Raw genomic sequence first — 22,323 nt, forward strand, 5'->3', positions numbered from 1 at the left:
CCCAGTTATCAGCTTGGCACGACCGAAAGGACCAATGTTATGAAGAAATTCAACCTATATAACAGTTTACCTAGTTGCTCTTTAGCATCTCTGTATTACATTTTACACGTTTCTGAAGCTCTTCTTAGAGGGATGAAATGTCATACATTTTGTTTTCAAATTTTTTTGCATTTCCTGAACCAGTCATCTATTTTTCTTAATTGATTTCACGATTCCCTGACTTTGTGGTGTTTTATCCTTCTTGTGCGGACTAAGGTTTCCCCTGTAAGTCGGCCTCAGTCTTGATTTTGGTGGCCCGAATGTCGTCCCATGTGTCTAGACAGCAGTTTCCTCTCGATCCCATTACGGATAAAATTAATTTTCTTGAGTGTTTTGTGACAGCTGTGTACAAGTGGCACAAGTATTCTATATGTCAACTATACGTGGAATGAGGACATAAAACAGTCAGAAGTGAGGCATTAGTCTGCAATCGCCTATTCAACTGAGGATGAGTATACGGAATTTGTTTTAAACACAGGCAGGGAACTGCACGAAAAGTTCCATTCCTCAGTGCTGCTACAGTGTTCGGGATCCCTATCAGGTCACACTAAATGACTGGTGAAGAAATTAAGAGCCACTTTTAAAACAGTCTGAGACTGTAACGAAAATGCTCCGTGAACTTACATTGGAAATATTGACGGAAATAAAGGTGATGTTTTCACGAAACACTCTCGACGAACTTTATGAGATTGAGTATTTGCGGAACTATTCTGTTGCACTCTACTTTCATCTCATTTAAGAAACGGTAAGGACAAAACAAGGCAGATTACTGTTCGCGGAGACACACAAAAACAACCATTCCTTTCCTACTCTCGCACTGTGTAATCGTATGCGGATCACAGACGCAGATGTAGAGGTATTTTGTCAGGATGTCGACCCACTGTGAGTAGACTCGGTTGCACGGGTCAGTAGAACTGAAAGAGAAAACAAGCTGCGATGTGCACAGCACTCCTGCACAGCTGTGGTGAACAGTACACCAGTAAACAGGTCAACCACACACAATGGAAGCAATGTCCACATTTGCAGACCGTACGTCACTCCGAATCGAGCGCAAGCAGTGCGCGGTTTGGAAAATGACTGAATACGGTAGTAAATGAAGGAACACACAGAAACGACTCGAAATATTTTATTGAAGCTGCCCTCGCAGCGATTACTTTAAATTACCTTTGGTAAAATACAATTAACAGCAATAGAAATAAAAATAGCTCATTTGGTTACACTGACGTTTGAGTGTCGCTCCGTGACAAACAGTGTCCATATGTACAGTGAGTCCGTGGCGCGGTATGTACAGGGTGGGGGTGGGCCGGGCCCGGCTACTTGCGGATCAGCGACCGCACCTTGTTGACACAGCGGCCCACCAGGTTGCGCCTGCGCTTGAGGCCGGCCGCGTCGTCCGGTGGCAGCGACGAGGTGGACGCGCGCCTGCCTGCCGCGCCGCTGCTCTCCGACAGGGACGACGCCGACCCGGAGCGGCTGCAGTCCGGCGCGGCTGCGTCCGCGGCCGGGCCCCGCGCGCGCAGCTCGTGGCTGCTCAGGTACTGCTCGCACTCGCGCACCAGCCGCTCCCCGTCGTCGCCGCTGCCGCCGTCCGCCAGCGCGTCCGGGCTGCGCGGCTGCGGGGGCGGCGGCGGCGGCGGCGGCGGCGGCTCTGCAGCCGCGGCGGGCTCGGGGGCGGCCGGGGTGAGCGGCGCCGTGCCGCGGCAGCCGGGCGCCGCCCCCGGCCTGGGCCGGCGGTGCTGCGGCGACAGCGGCGGCGACAGCGTCTGCGGCGGCGAAGGCGAAGGCGTGGCCGAGCCGCGGCGCGCCGGGCTGGCGGGCGGCCGCTGGCGGGGGCGGGGGCGGTGGGCGGGCCGCCGCGGCGGGCTGCCCGGCTGCGGCTGCGGCTGCGGCTGCTGCAGTCTGCAGGGGAAGAGAAGAGCGGGAAAAGTGAAGAGCTGAGTGCCGCAGCCCGTGGCCTGAAGAGTAACGAGCTGCATAATGAACAATACACGACTAAATATGTAAGTGACTCGGAAATATACGAGGAGTGTCCACCTCTGGCAGCGACAACGTCTCTCACCCAGCTGGGCATCGAGTCGAACCGAGCATATACGACAGATACGGCTACGTCAACCCGCGCTGCTTTGACTCTGTGCCGGTGAGTGGAAGTGTGCCACTCTCTCTGCGACTGTACAGGAGAGATCTGCTATTCTCGGAAGAAATCATCACGGAGACCGGCAATATAAGGCGTAGCCACTGGCTTAAACGTGGCAAAATTGCGATGTCTATTGCCCACATTATCGGCTACGTGCACAACATGCTATTCTCTTACACACTATACTATCGTACGAGGTGCTGTGCCAGTACGACGATGATGTATCCAATTTGAAAACTTCCACACCAGAATACATACATCGTGATGCTGCAAATAGAACCGAGTGGCATCTAGGAAGACGACACTGTGTCGCTTGAGGTGTCGAGCATCGTTATTGGGCGCATCTCCGACGGTGTCCCGCCATCTTTCGCCACGTCGATGCAACTCGTGGCAGTGGTAGCTGTGTTGACAGTCTCTGGTGCTTACAGACATTTTCATACTGTCCGTGTGTCATTATGACCACAATGTCACTGTCATTCACAGACAGTTTCACACAGATACGTGTGCTACAACAGTATGTCTGCTTCTTGACAGGGTACCTGGCACTAAATTGGCAAGAAGATTGAAGCATCTTCACTACACACCAAATCGCGCAATATACATTATGAAACAAATGTCCGACCACATAGCTTACAAAAAGCAGAAACAGATGCCACTCATCGAGATAACTCTGGGCAAGGACAAAAACTACCACGGTCGACAGAACACACGACATTATGGAAAATGGCAAATGACAATCCTATCAAACTACACCTAACTACAACTCTCAGATTTGAAGTATATTGATACCCAAAACAAAAACATAAGAATGAACTGTAAAGAACAACACAGGGCCACTGGATTGACTGTGTCAAAATAAAATTACAGATGTAGTGAATCGAGACCCTCCAGTGGTTCAGTCGATCTTAAAATGGCTAGATGATTCTATAACAGATGACTGGAGATACTTGTCAGAATATCTTTTGAACGAAATCCTCTCCAATGACGAGCTAACGCATGACTGACGGCATCACACAGTCTTATGAGGCCAAATGAATGATACTGACGCAAATGGTTGGTTTACTGTCTCTTTTCCTCAAGAATAGGCGACTTTAATGATCTGTAGACAAAACAATAATAAGTCAATCAGAAATGTTAGAAAACGTCATCACACATATCTCACTGACATGTTAAATGAAACCTATAAGGGAGAATTACTACACTCTGGAAAACAATTAACATAGTAATTACTAAAACATTAGAAGATAGCAACCCAGCTGACCCAAAACTTGTAGACATATTTTGTGTCCGCAACATATTTCCTGCAGTGCAGGTGAGGCTCCTGTATGATAGATGTGTAAGTCTGTCTGCTCTGCCTGCCTGCAGCTCAATGGGGATCTTTATGGTCAATGGCAATCTATCTTTTTCCTTCCTAATACCTGGAGTTCTCACTGTTTGAAAGTAGCTCAAAGAATAACAAAAGTATGTCCACATGGCTCAATGTATGGACTTATTTTCTGGGACATGATAACTGAGTGTTTGCTGAACAGCCCTGGATGCTGCATGAGGATGAAAGGGTGAATAGGGTAGTTGTATATGCAGATGACTAATTAATCATTGTGCCAGCTAACTCACAAGGACACCTGGAAAACGAACACTTCATAGCTGGTGCAACAAAGATAAACTTAAAATCACAGTATAGAAAAGCAAATCAAGTAGAAACAAGGAATCCAGTCATAAAAACTGGACACTATTAACATATAGAGAACACGTCACACTGATGAACACACTATAATAACAACATAAAAAATGACTAAAATAATGGATAAATTAACAAGACTAAACAAGACACAGCGCAGACTGCCATTAAGAACATTATGAACTGCTCACACTATCATCTTCAAATCTACTACATGCTTTGCAGATAGTGCATGGGCACATCGCCTATGTTTGGTGACCAACAAAACAATTACATGATGAGGAGACATGAGTATGTTACTAAGGATGTCTGGTACCTTCAACACCACATTGGTGGAAAATTTATATTCCCACTGATACAACAATGCATCACAGAGCTGCATAACACTCATACTGCATAATAATCATACAGAACGCCATAACAGCAATGAAAATAATCTAAATGACCAAAAGACCAACAGAAGAAGACCAGTATTTAAACTAATACACATTTTATCATAACAGTAACACATAAACAAATTACACACACACACACACACACACACACACACACACACACACACACACACAGCGTCCAACAAGCTTCTCTTCCCCCACCCCAACACCCACTCCACTCTTCCCATCTACCGCTCCCACAGTCCTTCATTCAGTTCTAAAGCATGTAATCATTTTGCAGTATGCTACAGTATGTCATGTACAATGAAATGTTTATTGGAAGAAATCTGTACTATATGTATTTACCACATATACAAAAACAAATGGATGCATAATAGGACATGGTATGAACATAAATAAAAAATTCCATATAGCTGTAAATCTCACGTCAAAATATTTATTATTAAACATTTTTATATTATCGACCACTGTCTAGCATGAATAGGTGAAACATGTATGGTACACACAATAAATTCAGTTGAAAATGATGGAATTTTTCGTGTCTCTTTAATAAAACATAGCTGAAATCAGCAACTACGGAAAATGGCAGCAAATATTAACAATATGAGTATTAAACCCTTGGTGGATAAATATAAGGTAAAGAGAGTGGGAGGCATCCAAGAAAGGCCATCATGTTTTCTCCTTATTTTCTGATATGATGGAATGACTGCAGGAAAGAATGCAGACCCAAGCCAGGGCACAGTTCATTTCTTGACCAGTCACAGCCTGCATCCAGCAGATTTAAACTGTATGTACCTCAGTCAGAGCACGAATATGTGGGTCGTACGGGTTTCCTGAAGATGTATCATAACGATACAACATACCTACACATGTACAACGCATAAATGAAGGCCATGATGTCAGAGAAAGGTACACGATCCAGACGATGATGTACTCTTAATATTATTGTTGACAAAGTGCAAGAACATTGCATGCCGGCCGAAGTGGCCGTGCGGTTAAAGGCGCTGCAGTCTGGAACCGCAAGACCGCTACGGTCGCAGGTTCGAATCCTGCCTCGGGCATGGATGTTTGTGATGTCCTTAGGTTAGTTAGGTTTAACTAGTTCTAAGTTCTAGGGGACTAATGACCTCAGCAGTTGAGTCCCATAGTGCTCCGAGCCATTTGAACCATTTTTTTAGAACATTGCATGGGACGTGCAAACAACAAAATCCATATGTATGAACTTATGGACAGAACAACAGCACAATACATGGGAAGACTCCCGGGTTCGATTACCGGCGGGGGTCAGGTATTTTCTCTGCCTCGTGATGACTGGGTGTTGTGTGATGTCCTTAGGTTAGCTAGGTTTAAGTAGGTCTAAGTTCTAGGCGACTGATGACCATAGATGTTAAGTCCCATAGTGCTCAGGGCCATTTGAACCACCCATGGGAAGACTTTGAGTTAAGGAACTGACATATGCGCACGTAGAAGTTAACACACAAAATGACCCAGACTTAGCAATCACCTCAGATTCAGACCTGTACATAATGTAAGGTGCCAAAACTAAATTCACAAATTATTCGCAATTACACAACAACAGAAAATCAGAAGTAAATCAACCAAAACAATGATACAAGATAACAAAAACATAAGTATTTCACTCAACATATATTTGAATTAGAAATAAAAAATATGCCATTTCAGGAATGAGACTCTATCCTGTGGCTTCTCACACCTTTGGCACAAGTGATAGTTTAGTAGTATCGAGAATGCAATTTTCATTCTGCAACGGAGTGTGCACTGATATGAAACTTACTGGCAAATTAAAACTGTGTGTCGGACCGAGACTAAAAGTCGGGACCTTTGCCTTTCGCGGTCAAGTGCCCGAGCTACCCAAGCACGACTCTGTGGTATCGATAGCAACGAAGCCACGGCTTATAAAAGTTCTTAGGTTGGCACTACCACGTCTGTGGTATCGATAGCAACGATGCCACGGCGTATAAAAGTTCTTAGGTTGGCACTACCACGTCTGTGGTATCGATAGCAACGATGCCACGGCGTATAAAAGTTCTTAGGTTGGCACTACCACGTCTGTGGTATCGATAGCAACGATGCCACGGCGTATAAAAGTTCTTAGGTTGGCACTACCACGTCTGTGGTATCGATAGCAACGATGCCACGGCGTATAAAAGTTCTTAGGTTGGCACTACCACGACACACCGACGACAGCGCCCTCTATCCGGAGCTGCTCAGCTCTACGAGCCTCACTCCAGACAACACCCATTTGATCAACAGCAGACGGCTGGGACACTTCAGCTTTGCTCTACATACGACGGGTGTCTGCATCGCACCATGTATTAACTTGTTTTTTGCACCAGTAAACCACTTTTACTTACGTGCAGCACCGACGTGTTTTTCCTGCTCCTGCTCCTACCCTCGCCCCACCTTCCAGGCGGGATACAAAAGTTGGCGACGAGGCTCCTTTTTTCCCCTCCTACCATTTCCTTTTTTGCTCGCTACTGCTTTAGCTTTCTTTTTATACCCCGTGTGCTTTAGTGACTGTATCTAAGTGCTCCCACCTTTCGCTATAAGACTTTCCTTTGGGCAAACCGTGGCTTCGCCACAGGAACAGGCTTCGCTGTCTGATCTTGTACGTTTTCAGGCTCAGCAAATGACACAGCTGCTTGCTGCCATAAATGGACTGGTCACGCTACAAACTGCAGCTACTTTGGCGCCTCCCACGCCACCGCCTGTACCGACGCAGTCGCCGACTGCGCCACAATTTCGTGCCTTCAGTTCTGACGTTGAACGCTGGCCAGAATACATCGCCCAGCTCGAGGCACACTTCGCAGCTTACAACATACCAGGTACAGAGCGGCTTGCCTTTTTCATTGCCAACGCGGGTGTTGTTATACCGTGTGCTCGTAAACTTGTTTCCCACCACCCGCCCAGAAACTAAAACGTACGATGAAGTGATTGATGCTTTGAACTGCCACTTCCGCGACAGTGTAAATGTGGTAGCTGTACGCTACAAATTCTTTCGCCTCCGGCGTGGCCCTACTCAGTCGAATAAATCTTTGTTAGCGGACCTTCAGGGACTGACTTGTGATTGTGACTTTAGTTGCTCGTGTGGCCGCTCATATGCGGATATAGTGATTAGAGACGCTATTGCGCAGAATGTGGCGGATCACCGCATCCGCGAGCAAATCCTCAGGTTTAAAACCCCGTCATTGCCGGAAGTAGTGGACTTGGTAGACAAGATACATTAGACATGGCTACTTTCGCGTTCGACGTGATCCCGGGCGTGTGTACTGTTAGCCCGGCACAACACAGACCACGGATTAGGACCTCCCCTTCCATCCCTGGACCTCCCCTTCCATCCCTGGACCTCCTTTCAGCAGCGAGAGCTGTTCAGCATACTTCCCCATACACAAGGTGCGTGTCAGTGAATTCTGCGAAACTGTACTAGTACTGTTCCATCGCATTGTACTGTATCTCTCTGAGTAGCAGTCAGTAATGAATCGGTCTGTCATTGATTCGTAGCACGTTCTGTCATGAGACAATGCAAATGGTATACAAAAGAACCACATTATGGACAAGTAAAGTATACAAAACCTGCATCATGGCGACCTAATAGTCACGCTCGTCCTCCTTGTTTCCTAGCAGGGAAAAAATGTACATGTAAATAAACAGTACAGTACATGTAAATTTGTGTGCATGTTAGTAGCAAATAAGCTGGAAAACAGTCATACTAGACAAAGCGGTTGACAAGTTTACTTCCATACCTCCTTAAGCTACCTTCTACGACCCTACGTTCCCTACCTCAAATTGTGGCGCATTACCTACGTCCTGTTACATTTTTGCACTCTCTTACGGAAACGCCCTATGTATGTAAATGATTTTGCGTCTTACATACAACAAGCAGAATTAGTTCGTTTTCCAGATGACATTACATACAGACACAGGAGAAATTCTTAAAAGTGTCACTGACTGGTTCTCGCCCTCAATTTTAAAAAGGCACAACATATTCAGTTCTGCACATCAAGGGATACTACACCAATGACAAGTGTAACACCTGGTGGGGAAACAATAAATAGGGTGGAACTTTAAAATTCTTAGGTGTCTGTAGCGATGAGATTTTGAACTGGATAAAGTACATTTTGGAACTTCTGGAACAACTTAGTTCACCTACATCTGCAAACCTTGGGGAGAGACAAATACGTAAGCTGACATATTTTTATTCGATAACGTCATGTGAAATAATGTTTTGGGGTAGCTCATCTTAAAGAAATAAAATCTTTATGCTCAAAAGCATGTTGTAAAAATATGTGGAGCTCATCCATGATTATCGTGTAGACATTTGTTTAAGGAGTTGAGCATTCCGACTACTGCTTCACAGCATATTTATTCCCTCAATAATCCAATACAGTTCAAAAGGAATAGTGCTGTACATTACTAAACTTCCAGCAGGCCTTTTATCGATAATATCTGCAAGTGATTGACAAGAGACTGGCACATAACTTTGGGACACACATGGTTTTTATAGATTTTCAGAAGGAATATGACAGTGAAGCACTTTCTAGGATGTGGGAAGCAATGAAAAACCAGAACTTGCATAAATGTCATGTACAAGCTATAAATCTACAAATCTGTATTCAGATAATACTTGCTATGTTGAAGTTGAGAAGTTACTGTCAGAGAAAGTTAAGGTTAATAAAGGACTGAGGCAAGGATGCTGTTTAGTGCATAACCTATTTAAAATATTTTCGAAAGAAGCACAGAGAAATTGGAAACGGAAGTGAAAACTTCGTAATTAGATTAGGTGTTGACATTCTGTTCGCCCTAAACTTCACCGACGATCAGTTCATCTTCACCAAGAAAGAAGGGGACGTGTCTTATATGTTAAGAAACCTTCAAAAAGAATGTGAGCAGAGGGGCATGAAAATTAAGTTTTGAAAGACTGGGTACTTGGTTGTCAAAGGTACACGAATGGATCTTGTTATGGATTGTGGGTCAATAGTAAAATCTAGCCGTTCGTATACATATTTAGGGACACAGTTGTGGATAATGGTGGAAGCAATGAGGAAATCAAGCACAGAATAGGAAAGGGAAAGGTGGGAATGAAGAAATTGCTTGGTTAAAACGAGGTGAAAAGTTTGAAAAGGAGGATATACGAAGCTGTAGTTGAGAGCATGGCTCTGTATGATGCCGAACTGTGGGAATCTCCAAAGTCAGTGAGAAGAAATTAAACGCAAGGGAAATGAAGTTACGAAGTAACAGGAAGAGACAAAGTGAGAAATGAAATACAGCGAGAACAAGTAGGAGGTATTGTAGATACAACTGAAAATAGCGAAAATAAACAGCTAACATGTGACGGACATCTTCCATCCAAAACATGGCGCTGGAGAACTCCACGACACGGAATAAGAGCAAGACCCCGGCAACATTGGAACGATGGAGTGAGGCGTGCGATGCAAGACAGGACCGTGAAAGAAAAGGACTGGCAGGATAGAAGCGCACGGAAACTCGGATGCGGTAACACGCCGCGCGGTGCACAAAACTCGCAGGAAGAAGAAAAAGGATAGGAAAGATGACATTCGTTACTCCACAATAAGGTTGTTAGCACAAAAAGGGTGCAACTAAAATTTTTGATTACTTTGTCATGAAATGTCTGACATACAGAAAAGTACCATTTTTTAGCAACAAACTGATATTCTCCTCGACAACTCGTCGTATTCTGTAGAAGAATTGCTATTATCGTAATGGGTAAAAGATGGTGGGTAGGAATTACTAACTCACACCTGTATATTACAGCAAGAAAAAAGTTATAAATGTTCATCATTTATTTACGATGTGGATGTAAAATGACATGTCCGACACGATTAAAATTTATTGCGCGAAAGATCCACGGAATGTGAAACTAACTAACTGACTGACAAACTAACCACCAGTGCTCAAGTTGTATGTGAAAAAAGCAATAGTGAGAGTAAAAGAAAGAAAAACGATATTGGAAAGGCACGTTCTCGTTAACAAGGGTGCACCGTAGGATTCCAGCTTTCACCACCGGCGTCCGACTCGTACGCAAAAGGAGCCACGGAGACAATAAAGGATACACGAATAAAGGTGCGAAACGGACACACTGCAGGGTTCTCAGCAGACGTATACTGAGAAGAGTAGACAGCGTACTTAGCACAGATAAAAAGTGGTGAGAGTGGTAGAAAAGGGAGTAACGATTCGTTTACTGTAAAACGTGGTACTACTTAGTGTTGGAAGATTCTTCTGTCTAGGAAACAAAATTAAACAGTGTAGCAGAAGTGGGGAAGACTCAAGAAAAAATAAATAAATAAATAAAAAATTGTCACAGGTAGAGAAAGCCTTCTCGACAGTAGAGCTCCATCGGCATTAGCGCTACGAAACTGAGGAATATGTCCAGGACAGTGTAATTTGTAACGAAGTGAAATCGAGAGAAAAAGAAACACGAGCACATAGGTAAAGCAATAAATGGAGAGGTTCTGAGGAAAGAGCATTATGGGAGGAAGGGGCCGGTCAGTAAGACATCTGCTACGGCATCGAGGTACGTTCGAAGGAGCAGTGGCGGGTGGTCAGAGAGAGGAACAGTACCTTTGTAAGTTGGCCGAGGCGCGGGGACCATCTAGTCAGTCGCGCGGGGCGCCGTTGTCCTTGTCGCTGGTGCTGCCCTTGCCGCTGTCGTTGGAGTGCATGCGCTGGTAGGGCGGCTGGCGGCCGGCGCCCAGGGGCAGCGGCGTCGCGGCGCCGCTGCTGCCGCCCGGCGTCGCGTCGCCCTTGCCGGCCAGCCCGATGCGAGACGCCGAGCCCGGGCCCTCGGCGCGCACGCTCATCTCGCCGCGCAGGAAGCGCTCCAGCTTGTCCACGCACGCGTCCTGGTAGTCGTGGATCCACCTGCACACACGCACACCCTCTCTCAAAATATGCTCTGTGTCGTACGTATCTTCATCTTGGAATAATTATCAGAGCCTACATCCGTTTCGACCTGCTCGCTGCACATGGGCCTAGGTCTGCCTCTACAATTACTGTAGCTCCACACTTCACTCCATTACCAAACTAACGTTCACACGATGCCTCGGGATGCGACCTATCGACGCATTTTCCTCAGTCGGTACCTCTTTATTAGTTACACGATCTACCCACATAATCTTCAGCATGTTTCTGTGTTACTATATTTCAGAGATTTCTATTCTCTTGAGCTGAAAAAACTATAATAAAAAAAATCAGGGTTTAAGGGACTTTTGGTAGAAGGGAAACTGGGTTTAATGGCGCGTTGAACTGACGTCATTAGAGACGGGGCACAAGCTCAGATGGTGCCAAGAATGTGGAACGCAACTGGCTGCATCCTTTCAAAGGAACCGTCCCGGGATTTGCCTGAAGCAATTTAGGTAAACCATAGAAAACCTAAACCTGGACTGCCAGACGCAGGTTTGATCCGCCGTCCTCCCGAATACGAGTCCACTGTGCTAAACGCTGCACCACCTCGATCGATGGGACTTTTGGTGCACGACTGCAAACTGTGCCAACTGTACGACAGTTTAGGGCAAATTTGTAATAGCTTAAAACTCAAACTAGCAGCACATTCGAGGAGGTTTTAAAATCAGTTGCACAACTTATTGAGCTCATCACTTTGCTGAAACATCGAGGCTGCGAGATCGTAGTTGAAAAAATTAATTGCGCCAATTTTTCGACCACTTTCTGACTGCAATTTGTTTTGAAGAAACGAATAGTACTGCGTCCTCGTAAGTAGTTCTTCAGAGAAAACAATTGTTATTAGCTGCATCAAATTATAGCAGTTATTTTAGTGCAATCTACAAGTTATTACTATGTTAAAATAGCATAAAATGTTCTGAATCAAAGCACTTTAAGTTTAATGGCACGAATAGGACTAAGAAATATTGTGTTCACTAACATTAACATTCAGCACGTATACGTACCCCAAAAACTCACTGGGCCCACACCGTTTCGGTGAAAAGACTCGTTAAAGTGATCTGACAAAAATTAACTAACTGATAAATATTATTGCCTCTTATTTCCTTTCTTTTTCTTTCATTACAAAAAAAAACAGGTATTTTATATTAGAAAAGGTTTACTTTGTTTCGGAAACCCTCTGGATAAGTTAAGGGCAGATTCTATCTTGTATATCCACAATGTTGAATTTGCCAATTTTACGTAAAAATGGTTCAAATGGCTCTGAGCACTATGGGACTTAACATCTATGGTCATCAGTCCCCTAGAACTTAGAACTACTTAAACCTAACTAGCCTAAGGACAGCACACAACACCCAGCCATCACGAGGCAGAGAAAATCCCTGACCCCGCCGGGAATCGAACCCGGGAACCCGGGCGTGGGGAGCGAGAACGCTACCGCACGACCACGAGATGCGGGCTAATTTTACGTAAATTTTTCTCGTGAACTGTTCATTATAATGTTATAAAATTGTAATGGCTGGCAGACGTAGGGTTTCTCTTCCTTGCCCTATTTTTGCAGATAAGTTGTTGTTGTTGTGGCCTTCAGTCCTGAGACAGGTTAGAAGCAGCTCTCCATGCTACTCTATCCTGTGCAAGCTTCTTCAACTTCCGGTACCTACTACATCCTTCTGAATCTGCTTAGTGTATTCATTTCTTGGTCTCCCTCTGCGATTTTTACCTTCCACGCTGCCCTCTATTACTAAATTGATGATCCGTTGATGGCTCAGAACAAGTCCTACCAACAGATCCCTTCTTCTAGTCAAGTTGTGCCACAAACTCCTCTTCTCCCCAATTATATTCAATACCTCCTCATTAGTTATGTGATCTATCCATCTAATCTTCAGCATTCTTCTGTAGCACCACATTTCGAAAGCTTCTATTCTCTTCTTGTCTAAGCTATTTATCGTCCATGTTTCACTTCCATACTTTCAGAAACGGCTTCCTGACACTTAAATCAATACTCGATGTCAACAAATTTCTCTTCTTCAGAAACGCTTTCCTTGCCATTGCCAGTCTACATTTTATATCCTCTCTACTTCGACCATCATCAGTTATTTTGCTCCCCAAATAGCAAAACTCCTTTACTACTTTAAGTGTCTCATTTCCTAATCTAATTCCCTCAGCATCACCCGACTTAATTCGACTACATTCCATTATCCTCGTTTTGCTTTTGTTGATGTTCATCTTATACCCTCCTTTCATGACACAGTCTATTCCGCTGAACTGCTCTTCCAAGTCCTTTGCTGTCTCTGACAGAATTACAATGTCATCGGCGAACCTCAAAGTTTTTATTTCTTCTCCATGGATTTTAATACCTACTCAGAATTTTTCTTTTGTTTCCTTCACTGCTTGCACAATATACAGATTGAATAACATCGGGGAGAGACTACAGCCCTGTCTCACTCCCTTCCCAACGGCTGCTTCCCTTTCATGCCCCTCGACTCTTATAACTGCCATCTGGTTTCTGTATAAATTGTAAATAGCCTTTCGCTTCCTGTATTTTAGCCCTGCCACCTTCAGAATTTGAAAGAGAGTATTCCAGTCAACATTGTCAAAAGCTTTCTCTAAGTCTACAAATGCTAGAAACGTAGGTTTGCCTTTCCTTAATCTAGCTTCTAAGATAAGTCATATGGTCAGTATTGCCTCACGTGTTCCAACATTTCTACGGAATCTAAACTGATCTTCCCCGAGGTCAGCTTCTACCAGTTTTTCCATTCGTCTGTAAAGAATTCACGTTAGTATTTTGCGGCCGTGACTTGTTAAACTGATAGTTCGGTAATTTTCACATCTGTTAACACCTGCTTTTTTTGGGATTGGAATTATTATATTCTTGAAGTCTGAGGGAATTTCACCTGCCTCATACATCTTACTCACCAGATGGTAGAGTTTTGTCAGGACTGGCTCTCCCAAGGCCGTCAGTAGTTCCAATGGGATGTTGTCTACTCCCGGGGCCTTGTTTCGACTCATGTCTATCAGTGCTCTGTCAAACTCCTCACGCAATATCGCGTCTCCCATTTCATCTTCATCTACATCCTCTTCCCGCTCCATAATATTGTCCTCAAAAACATCGCCCCTGTATAGACCCTCTACATATTCCTTCCACCTTTCTGCTTTCCCTTCTTTGTTTGGAACTGGGTTTCCATCTGAGCTCTTGATATTCATTCAAGTGGTTCTCTTCTCTCCAAAGGTCTCTTTAATTTTCCTGTAGGCAGTATCTATCTTACCCCTAGTGAGATAACCCTCTACATCCTTACATTTACCGAGCGGGGTGGCGCAGTGGTTAGACACTGGACTCGCATTCGGGAGGACGACGGTTCAATCCCGCGTCCGGCCATCCTGATTTAGGTTTTCCGTGATTTCCCTAAATCACTCCAGGCCAATGCCGGGATGGTTCCTCTGAAAGGGCACGGCCGACTTCCTTCCCAATCCTTCCCTAATCCGATAAGACCGATGACCACGCTGTCTGGTCTCCTTCCCCAAAGCAACCAACCCACCAACCATCCTTACATTTGTCCTCTAGCCATCCCTGCTTAGCCATTTGGCACTTCCTGTCGATCTCATTTTTGAGACGTTTGTATTCATTTTTGCCTGCTTCATTTACGGCATTTTTGTATTTTCTCCTTTCATCAGTAAAATTTAGTATCTCTTCTGTTACCCAAAGATTTCTACTAGCCCTCGTCTTTTTGCCTACTTGATTCTCCGCTGCCTTCACTATTTCATCCCTCAAAGCTACCCATTCTTCTTCTACTGTATTTCTTTCCCCCATTCCTGTCAATTGTTCCCTTATGCTCTCCCTGAAACTCTGTACAACCTCTGGTTCTTTCCGTTTATCCAGGTCCCATCTCCTTAAATTCCCACCTTTTTGCAGTTTCTTCAGTTTTAATCTACGGTTCATAACCAATATATTATGGTCAGTCCACATCTGCCCCTGCAAATGTCTTACAATTTAAAACCTGGTTCCTAAATCTCTGTCTTATCATTATATAATCTATCTGCCACCGAACTTCATCGATTTCCACTATATCTAACTTTAACCTATCCATTTCCCTTTTAAACTTTCTAACCTACCTGCCCGATTAAGTGATTTGACATTCCACGCTCCGATCCGTAGAATGCCAGTTTTCTTTCTCCTGATAACGACGTCCTCCTGAGTAGTCCCCGCCCGGAGATCCGAATGGGGGATTATTTTACCTCCGGAATATTTTACCCAAGAGGACGCCATCATCATTTAATCATACAGTAAAGCTGCATGCCCTCGGGAAAAATTACGGCTGTAGTTTCCCCTTGCTTTCAGCCGTTCGCAGTACCACAACAGCAAGATAGTTTTGGTTAGTGTTACGAGGCCAGATCAGTCAATCATCCAGACTGTTGCCCCTGCAACTACTGAAAAGGCTGCTGCCCCTCTGCAGGTACCACACGTTTGTCTGGCCTCTCAACAGATACCCCTCCGTTGTGGTTGCACCTACGGTACGGCTATCTGTATCGCTGAGGCACGCAAGCCTCCCCACCAACGCAAGGTCCATGGTTCATGGTGGGGGGCGGGGGGGGGGGGGAGGGTGTAGATAAGTAGCTTGTATAATTTATTTTTTGCAGCTTCTTTTTTTGTAAGTTATAAAAAGATTTCCAAATATTTCAGTTTTGTGAGTTCATAATTTCTAAAATGTAAAACTCAGAATGTTTTTAAAACGTATTAACGAATATCAGCCCAGTTTCTGTAAGATTTTTTTAAGTTTTACTGTTCTATGACGGTAAGTTCCTGAGAAAAAGTGTACCTAAACATTAAAAAAAATAGAACCTCAGAAAACAGGTTTTTAAGTTGAAGAAAGTTTGTTACCTTAGAACATCCCTGCACCATATCATGGGTCATCTGCATTTCTTTCACCTTTCCTGGCCCTCCTAGCAGTGCTTGAGTGCATTCTTGGCTTCCTAGCTATCATAGTCACTTCATATTCTGCTTTATTTACACGGGTAGCATCCAACTCGGAACATGCCTTCACCATATTTCCCCCTAGTTGTGTGCCGACTCCTGGAGCAGCTTAACTTCTCTACACTGTCATCAATAAATAAAACAATTGCATCATAAACACCCAAATTCAATATATCCTTATATACAAATACTGTTTTAGGAATTCTAGACCACATGACACTGTAAAATAATTCATTTTCGTTCTTTTTCCACGCAGACATTTATGGAACAGGGTGTGATCAGCCAAACTTCTAAAAACTGGCGTAATTATATTGCACATTTCAACAGACAATGAATGCCTTTCATTATACTGTTCACTAACTGCTAGAGCACAGTTGTATTTACACCATGCGGTTGGTACTTTTCGCACCAAGTACGAGAAGGCTCCTTGTCAGCTGATAGTTTTCATCTTCTACTAACTGCCATACCGTAACTGTTCTGCAAATTTATGCCTTTCGTCTCTTTCCTCAAATTGTGAAGGCCCATTTCCCATTCTTTTCTGGACATGGCTAATACACTCCAGCTTTCCCACTCTGGCATCTCCATGTGGCTTTGCTTCTACCACGCTCTTGAAGCACTTACTGTCTCCATCCTTTATTATACATACCTTATCTCAGACACATCACCTGACCTGGAAAAAAATGTTTACTGCAGTTAGTGGACTATTCAGACGTTTTGTCCTCTACACTTTCTTATCCCATCAATAGCCACAGGAATATCTGTAGAGTTATCATTTAATTTCAATTCCCTCGTTGACAGCAGCTTTCATAGAGGAAATAGCACAATGCTTAGCAGCTTCATATAATGTATCTGTATACTTCTGGAATACTGTCGAGCCATTTGGAAGATTCATTACTGCACATGATGTCGTACCAGCTAAGTCACCATCTCGCAAACTGAATATTAGTTTTGTACCCACTGTCAGTCTTCCTATTGATACAAAATTAATTCTGATCTTTACAGTTCTTGCGTTTCAGAAATACTTTACTAGAAAGACCATATCTTGCAGTGTTTCTTCATAACAGAAGTGTCCGATTCCACACGTCTTCTTTGACCCATGACGTCATCAATATGTAGGAAATGGCTATTCTAAGCTCCTCCAATATGGCGCCTATGATGTCACTACATACACTCGGCAACAAACAATATAAATACCGAGCGAGGTGGCGCAGTGGTTAGCACACTGGACTCGCATTCGGGAGGACGACGGTTCAATCCCGTCTCCGGCCATCCTGATTTAGGTTTTCCGTGATTTCCCTAAATCGTTTCAGGCAAATGCCGGGATGGTTCCTTTGAAAGGGCACGGCCGCTTTCCTTCCCAATCCTTCCCTAACCCGAGCTTGCGCTCCGTCTCTAATGACCTCGTTATTGACGGGACGTTAAACACTAACCACCACCACCAATATAAATAAGACAATAGCAACTCCCTCCAAAAATATAATCAAACTAACGGGACTACCGCTGGAAACTGGGAGTTTCAGGATGTGAACAAGCTAAATATAATAGAAAAAAACCACACCATGATTCCAAAACACATAAAATAACAAAAAAGAAATTATAACATTCCGCTACACCAACAGGAATCTGACACTCCCCTTGACCTAGATAGGTCAACTAGAGCTGACGAAACCAAACCATCAATACCTACAATTAAAACTACGAAAGTTGGAATCGGTCATTTCCCTTGAGCTATGTAGATCAACTACAACTATTGATACCAAGAAACCAACACTTACAACTACGAAAAATAAAAGCAAAACCTCAACTCCTCAAAATTCGAAAAACCAGACATCCCCACATAAAATAAAACACATTGAAAACACCATAAAAACACAAAACATCACAACTAGAGAAGAATAGACCCAACTCCCCCCTCCCCGCCCCCCCCCCTCCCCTCCACATACACACACAGACTCCACCGCATCACCCGTCGCTGGTCCGAGACGTCGGAACTTTGGTCAACCTAACGTTCTCCCGACAAATACTACACTTCATAATCTCAGTGATCATTCGAAATAGCTCGATGAATGTAATAACGGACATGTCCTCCTCCACCGCCGACCGCGACATAGCACTGTTATATTTCATCGTCACATCTACACCCAACAACAGGGACCGCACAATGAATTAAACGTCTTACCGCACCACAAACAGCAAACCAACAACATCTAACGAAAACGCCAAACACGCAAACAAAAAAATTGATAACTCACTGAAAATACTTCCAAACTTCACGTTTTGAACTACAAACACTGCCAACGACTTCACACATCCAACACCAAGGCTCAAATGATCTCAATACAACACATTACACAGACACCACTAGAGTGCACCATCAAACACAACAAACACAAGCAACACATAAACGCCGCGCCGTATAGACGCCACACAATACAACACCCTTCCGTCATGGGTCAAAGTAGACGGGAGGAATCGGACGCTTCCATTGATCCTCCAAGAGACTGTGACTGTGATTCCTTCATCTTGTTGCACCCCAAAGATGTGAGAGCCATCCACACGTTTATGTGGATGTGTGTAGACTACGAGGAGGCGGAGGAGGACGGGCATACAATCCACACAACAGATACTGTGGAATTCAGTGAAGGTAAATAACCCAGTTACGGCAGCTTCAGTCATCTGATATATAATTACAAATAAATAACGTGCAATGGTGTAATCTTTATTGTCATAAAATTATTTAAAAAACAGTCCTGAACACAGCTAATGTTAACTTCTGACCGGCTTCGGCCTTTCAATAACGGGCCATTATCAGAGTTTGCACCATCTGGGTGGCTGTGTAGGGTTACTGCAACTGACAGTAATTAAAAGAGGCCAGAGGTTAACGTCAGCTGCCATCAAGACAGGTATTTAAATAATTTTGTGTAACTTTTTTTTTTAGTTGCTATCCGCAGGGGAGCTCCTACAGTAGGCGGCGGAGGAAGAAGTGGAAATGAAGGTAGATGTCCTAGCTGGTGTGCGCAATTTTTTTTTTTTCTTTTTTGAGTCGTCAGTCTTACGACACTGACAGATTTGATGCAGCGCGCCATGAATTCTTCTCCTGTGGCGACCTCTTCATCCCACCGCACTTGCAAACTAAGTTCTCAATTATTTGCTGCATGCGTTCCAATCTCTGTCTTCCTCTAAAGTTTTCACCCACTATCCCTCCCTCTAATACCATGGAGGTAATTCACTTACGTCTTAAAAGATCTCCTATCATCCTGTCCCTTCTCATTGTCAGTGTTTTCTATATATTCCTTTTCTCTCCGATTCTGCACAGAACCTTACTTATCAGTCCACCTAATTTTCAACATTCACCTGTAGCACAACGTCTCAAATGCTTGGATTCTCTTCTTTTCAAGTTATCCCACAGTCTAATTTCACTACCATACAATGCTGTGCAGAAATTTCTTCCTCATATTAAGGTCTATGTTTCGTACTAGTAGACTTTGCTTGAGTAAGAATGCCCTTTTCGCCTGTGCTGATCTGCTTCTTATGTCCTTTCTCTGTCTGCCACTGGCTATTTTGCTGCCTATGTAGTATAATTCCTTAACGTCATATACTTCGTGACCATCGATCCTGATGTTAAGTTTCTCGGTATTCTCATTTCTGCTACTTCTCATTACGTTCGTATTTCTTCAATTTAGTCTCAATCCATATTGAGTACTCTTTAGACGGTTCATTGCATTCAGCCATTCATGTAATTCTTCTTCACCTTCATTGAGGATAGCAATGTCATCAGCAAATCCTATCACTGATATTCTTTCACCTTGAATTTTAATTCCTCCTCCGAACCTTTCTTTTATTTCCATCATTGATTCTTCGTTGTACAGATTGAACAGTAGGGGCTAAAGGCTACAACTCTGTCTTACACCCTTTTTAATCCGACTACTTCGTTCTTGGTCATCCACGCTTATTTTTCCCTCTCGGTTCTTGTATGTATTACATATTATCCGTCTCTCCCTATAACTTACCCCTATTTTTCTCAGAATTGGTAAGTGCATTACAGTGAATGGACCCAGGGGGACGCGGATCTGTAGTACCTGCTTGTAGTTTGGAGAGGCACCACAATTCAGTAGCAAAATCCACATCCTTCCCCCAGCTCCCGTTCTGTCTATTATACCTCCTTGTGTTGCAAGAGCAGGCTTCGTTTCTGTCGAATGGTCCAAACACCGTTCAGTAACAGTAACTCAGCTTCGCCTGTTTGTACACGGGTTGCTTTCTCCGACTTACATTGGAGCAATCACATGCGCAACGCTGTAGGGCCGGTAGTGCAGGGTCTGAGGGGTAGCTGCGAGATACATAGGGGCTACCTAAAACCACGTAGCAGATAGGCTGGAGAAAGGTGGCTCGTTTCGAGATATGTGAGTGCCAGAAATATGATATTGCATCGGGACAGAATGTGTTACAAATACTGGAGAAACATCTAGTGGCTTCGACGTGAGGGGGTTTCACATATCTGTTTCATACCGCGCTCCTTAGACGAATCACATTCAAAATTGGATAATTTTGTTACGAAGATGCACCGTCAGCGACGTGTAACCACACCGCTGGTGTGATAATATACGCTCCGGCGCTCACCGTCTATATTCAGTGTTACGGTATTTGTCTGGAAAAAGCACGTCATTCGTAGGTAATGCCATATGTGTATTTATAAAGTCAGCGTAGCTTTTAACATGGATACTTGTGTGCACCTGTAGAACCAAGACCGCTTGTGACAGTAACATACAGTAGTTGTTGCGACGAGTTTTTTAACATAAGAGACGATTATGGCTCTCTTTCGAAGATACAGTGGTATCATTCACCAGAAAAGCGTATGAGACATGTCCACCAATCGCTGATTTTCTCTCAGTATTTTGTATAGTAGGTAATCAGTTATTGACCAAGTATCGTACTTAGTAGTAGTGTGTGCGTAATAGGTTCGCCTTGGGCATCAGCCTTATAAAGTATGTGTTTGTGTTCCGACATATGCAAAGGAAATGACTGTGTCCATTCGGAAGGAAGGTATGGATTTGACGTCGAGTACTGTGATAGCAGTGGGAAGAGTATGTCAAGTCATAAGAATGTTACTGGTATCTCCGCGAGACGACTGCGAGCTGTTTTAATCGCGGTAATGCGCTGTATTTTTGCTGTTTCCACATTTTTGTCCACGCCCTGCACATTTGTGGCCTACGCTTTTCACTCTAAATCGGTCTGTACTTTGTACTAAGTTTCCAAGGCTACAGGAATCGTTGGACAGCAGCAGCGGGGCGGGCGTGAGCGTGTGCGCATGCGCCTGCGCCAGCCGACCCACCTGACGCCGTTGAAGTGGCAGACGGCGCGCATGTCCTCGGGCAGCTCCTCCGCGTCGGGCCACGAGAAGTTGTCGATGATGGGGATGATGTTGCACTGGGACTGCAGCGCCGCCACCACCTCCTGCAACAACACAGCCTCGTCTCGCGCTGCTCTCTGGCGTGTCTTTTACCTCCGTCTCACTCTAATGCATTGCCATTAATTGTCTTCCAAACAGCAGAAATACGATGTCTCCCAGGCAATACACACATCGATATTCTTGGGCGAATAGTTACACGTGCCGAAAAGAGTATGGCGTGTAAGAGTACGTGAAGGGATAAGTATCTGGAGACTGCGTAAGCAGCTACGTTCGAGCCGCGGCGCGGTTGGCTTTGCTTCAGTGTCCGTCGTTATCTGGGATTGATACCTGGCGTCAGTTTGGGGGCCCCGATTACTAGAGGAACTGTGGCACGGCTAGTCAGAAGAGCGGCCACGGTGGCGCCGGGGATACCTTGAAGGGTGACGCCGACGCCGACCACAGGGGCTGGCTGCCGTCCCGCGTGTGCGCTCTGCCAGCCGGAACCGAGTACACACGCCCACTCGGCTCGCGTTTCCTCGACTCACTTCGAAGAGTGGATCGCGGTTCTCTGCACATGAAACTGCTACTTGTTCCCTATTGGAGGACCACTCCTGGTGCACCTTGTAGAACAAGTTATTGCCGACAGTGGGTGGAAAGCGGCCAGCTTTTGATGGGCCTCCGACTATGATGATGTCTATGGCAACTGTATTACTTCACTAGCGGTAAAGGACGCAGTGAGGGTTTGATTATTGATAAGCACTTACCCAGTTCTAAATACACGTGTTG

The 22,323-nt window shown here is 44.5% G+C and overlaps 2 protein-coding genes across 8 annotated transcripts in view; both read right to left on the bottom strand.

Moving 5' to 3' along the window:
* Positions 1-1,149: 1,149 nt before the first annotated feature.
* On the bottom strand, positions 1,150-5,107 carry LOC126460208 (uncharacterized). The gene is made up of 3 exons (XM_050095907.1): positions 5,042-5,107; positions 1,887-2,009; positions 1,150-1,652 (listed from the first exon to the last, which is right to left on the bottom strand). Exons 1-3 carry the CDS (start codon positions 5,105-5,107, stop codon positions 1,353-1,355), a joined length of 489 nt encoding a protein of 162 aa, XP_049951864.1. The 3' UTR covers positions 1,150-1,352.
* LOC126460492 (NAD(+) hydrolase sarm1-like) overlaps positions 1,866-22,323 on the bottom strand; it is a 1,203,839-nt gene continuing 1,183,381 nt past the window's right edge. For all 7 annotated transcript variants that reach the window (XM_050095920.1, XM_050095919.1, XM_050095918.1 and 4 more), the window contains 3 exons: positions 21,481-21,602; positions 10,847-11,146; positions 1,866-1,938 (listed from right to left, as the gene is read on the bottom strand). In XM_050095920.1, the coding sequence (XP_049951877.1) occupies positions 10,882-11,146; positions 21,481-21,602 (387 nt within the window). In that variant the 3' untranslated portion in view covers positions 1,866-1,938; positions 10,847-10,881. The remainder of the gene's footprint in view (positions 1,939-10,846; positions 11,147-21,480; positions 21,603-22,323) is intronic.

Source organism: Schistocerca serialis, chromosome 1 (assembly GCF_023864345.2).
Source record: "Schistocerca serialis cubense isolate TAMUIC-IGC-003099 chromosome 1, iqSchSeri2.2, whole genome shotgun sequence".
NCBI lineage: Eukaryota > Metazoa > Arthropoda > Insecta > Orthoptera > Acrididae > Schistocerca > Schistocerca serialis.

Bases quoted from the DNA above. Each gene is read 5' to 3' on its own strand.
- LOC126460208 (XM_050095907.1), bottom strand. From the start codon at position 5,107: ATGTTGTATCGTTATGATACATCTTCAGGAAACCCGTACGACCCACAT. The intron at 2,010-5,041 runs GTACATACAGTT...TTCATTATGCAG, and splicing joins ATATTCGTGCTCTGACTGAG to CTCGTTACTCTTCAGGCCAC. The intron at 1,653-1,886 runs GCCCACCGCCCC...CCGCCCCCGCAG, and splicing joins GCAGCCCGCCGCGGCGGCCC to CCGCGCAGCCCGGACGCGCT.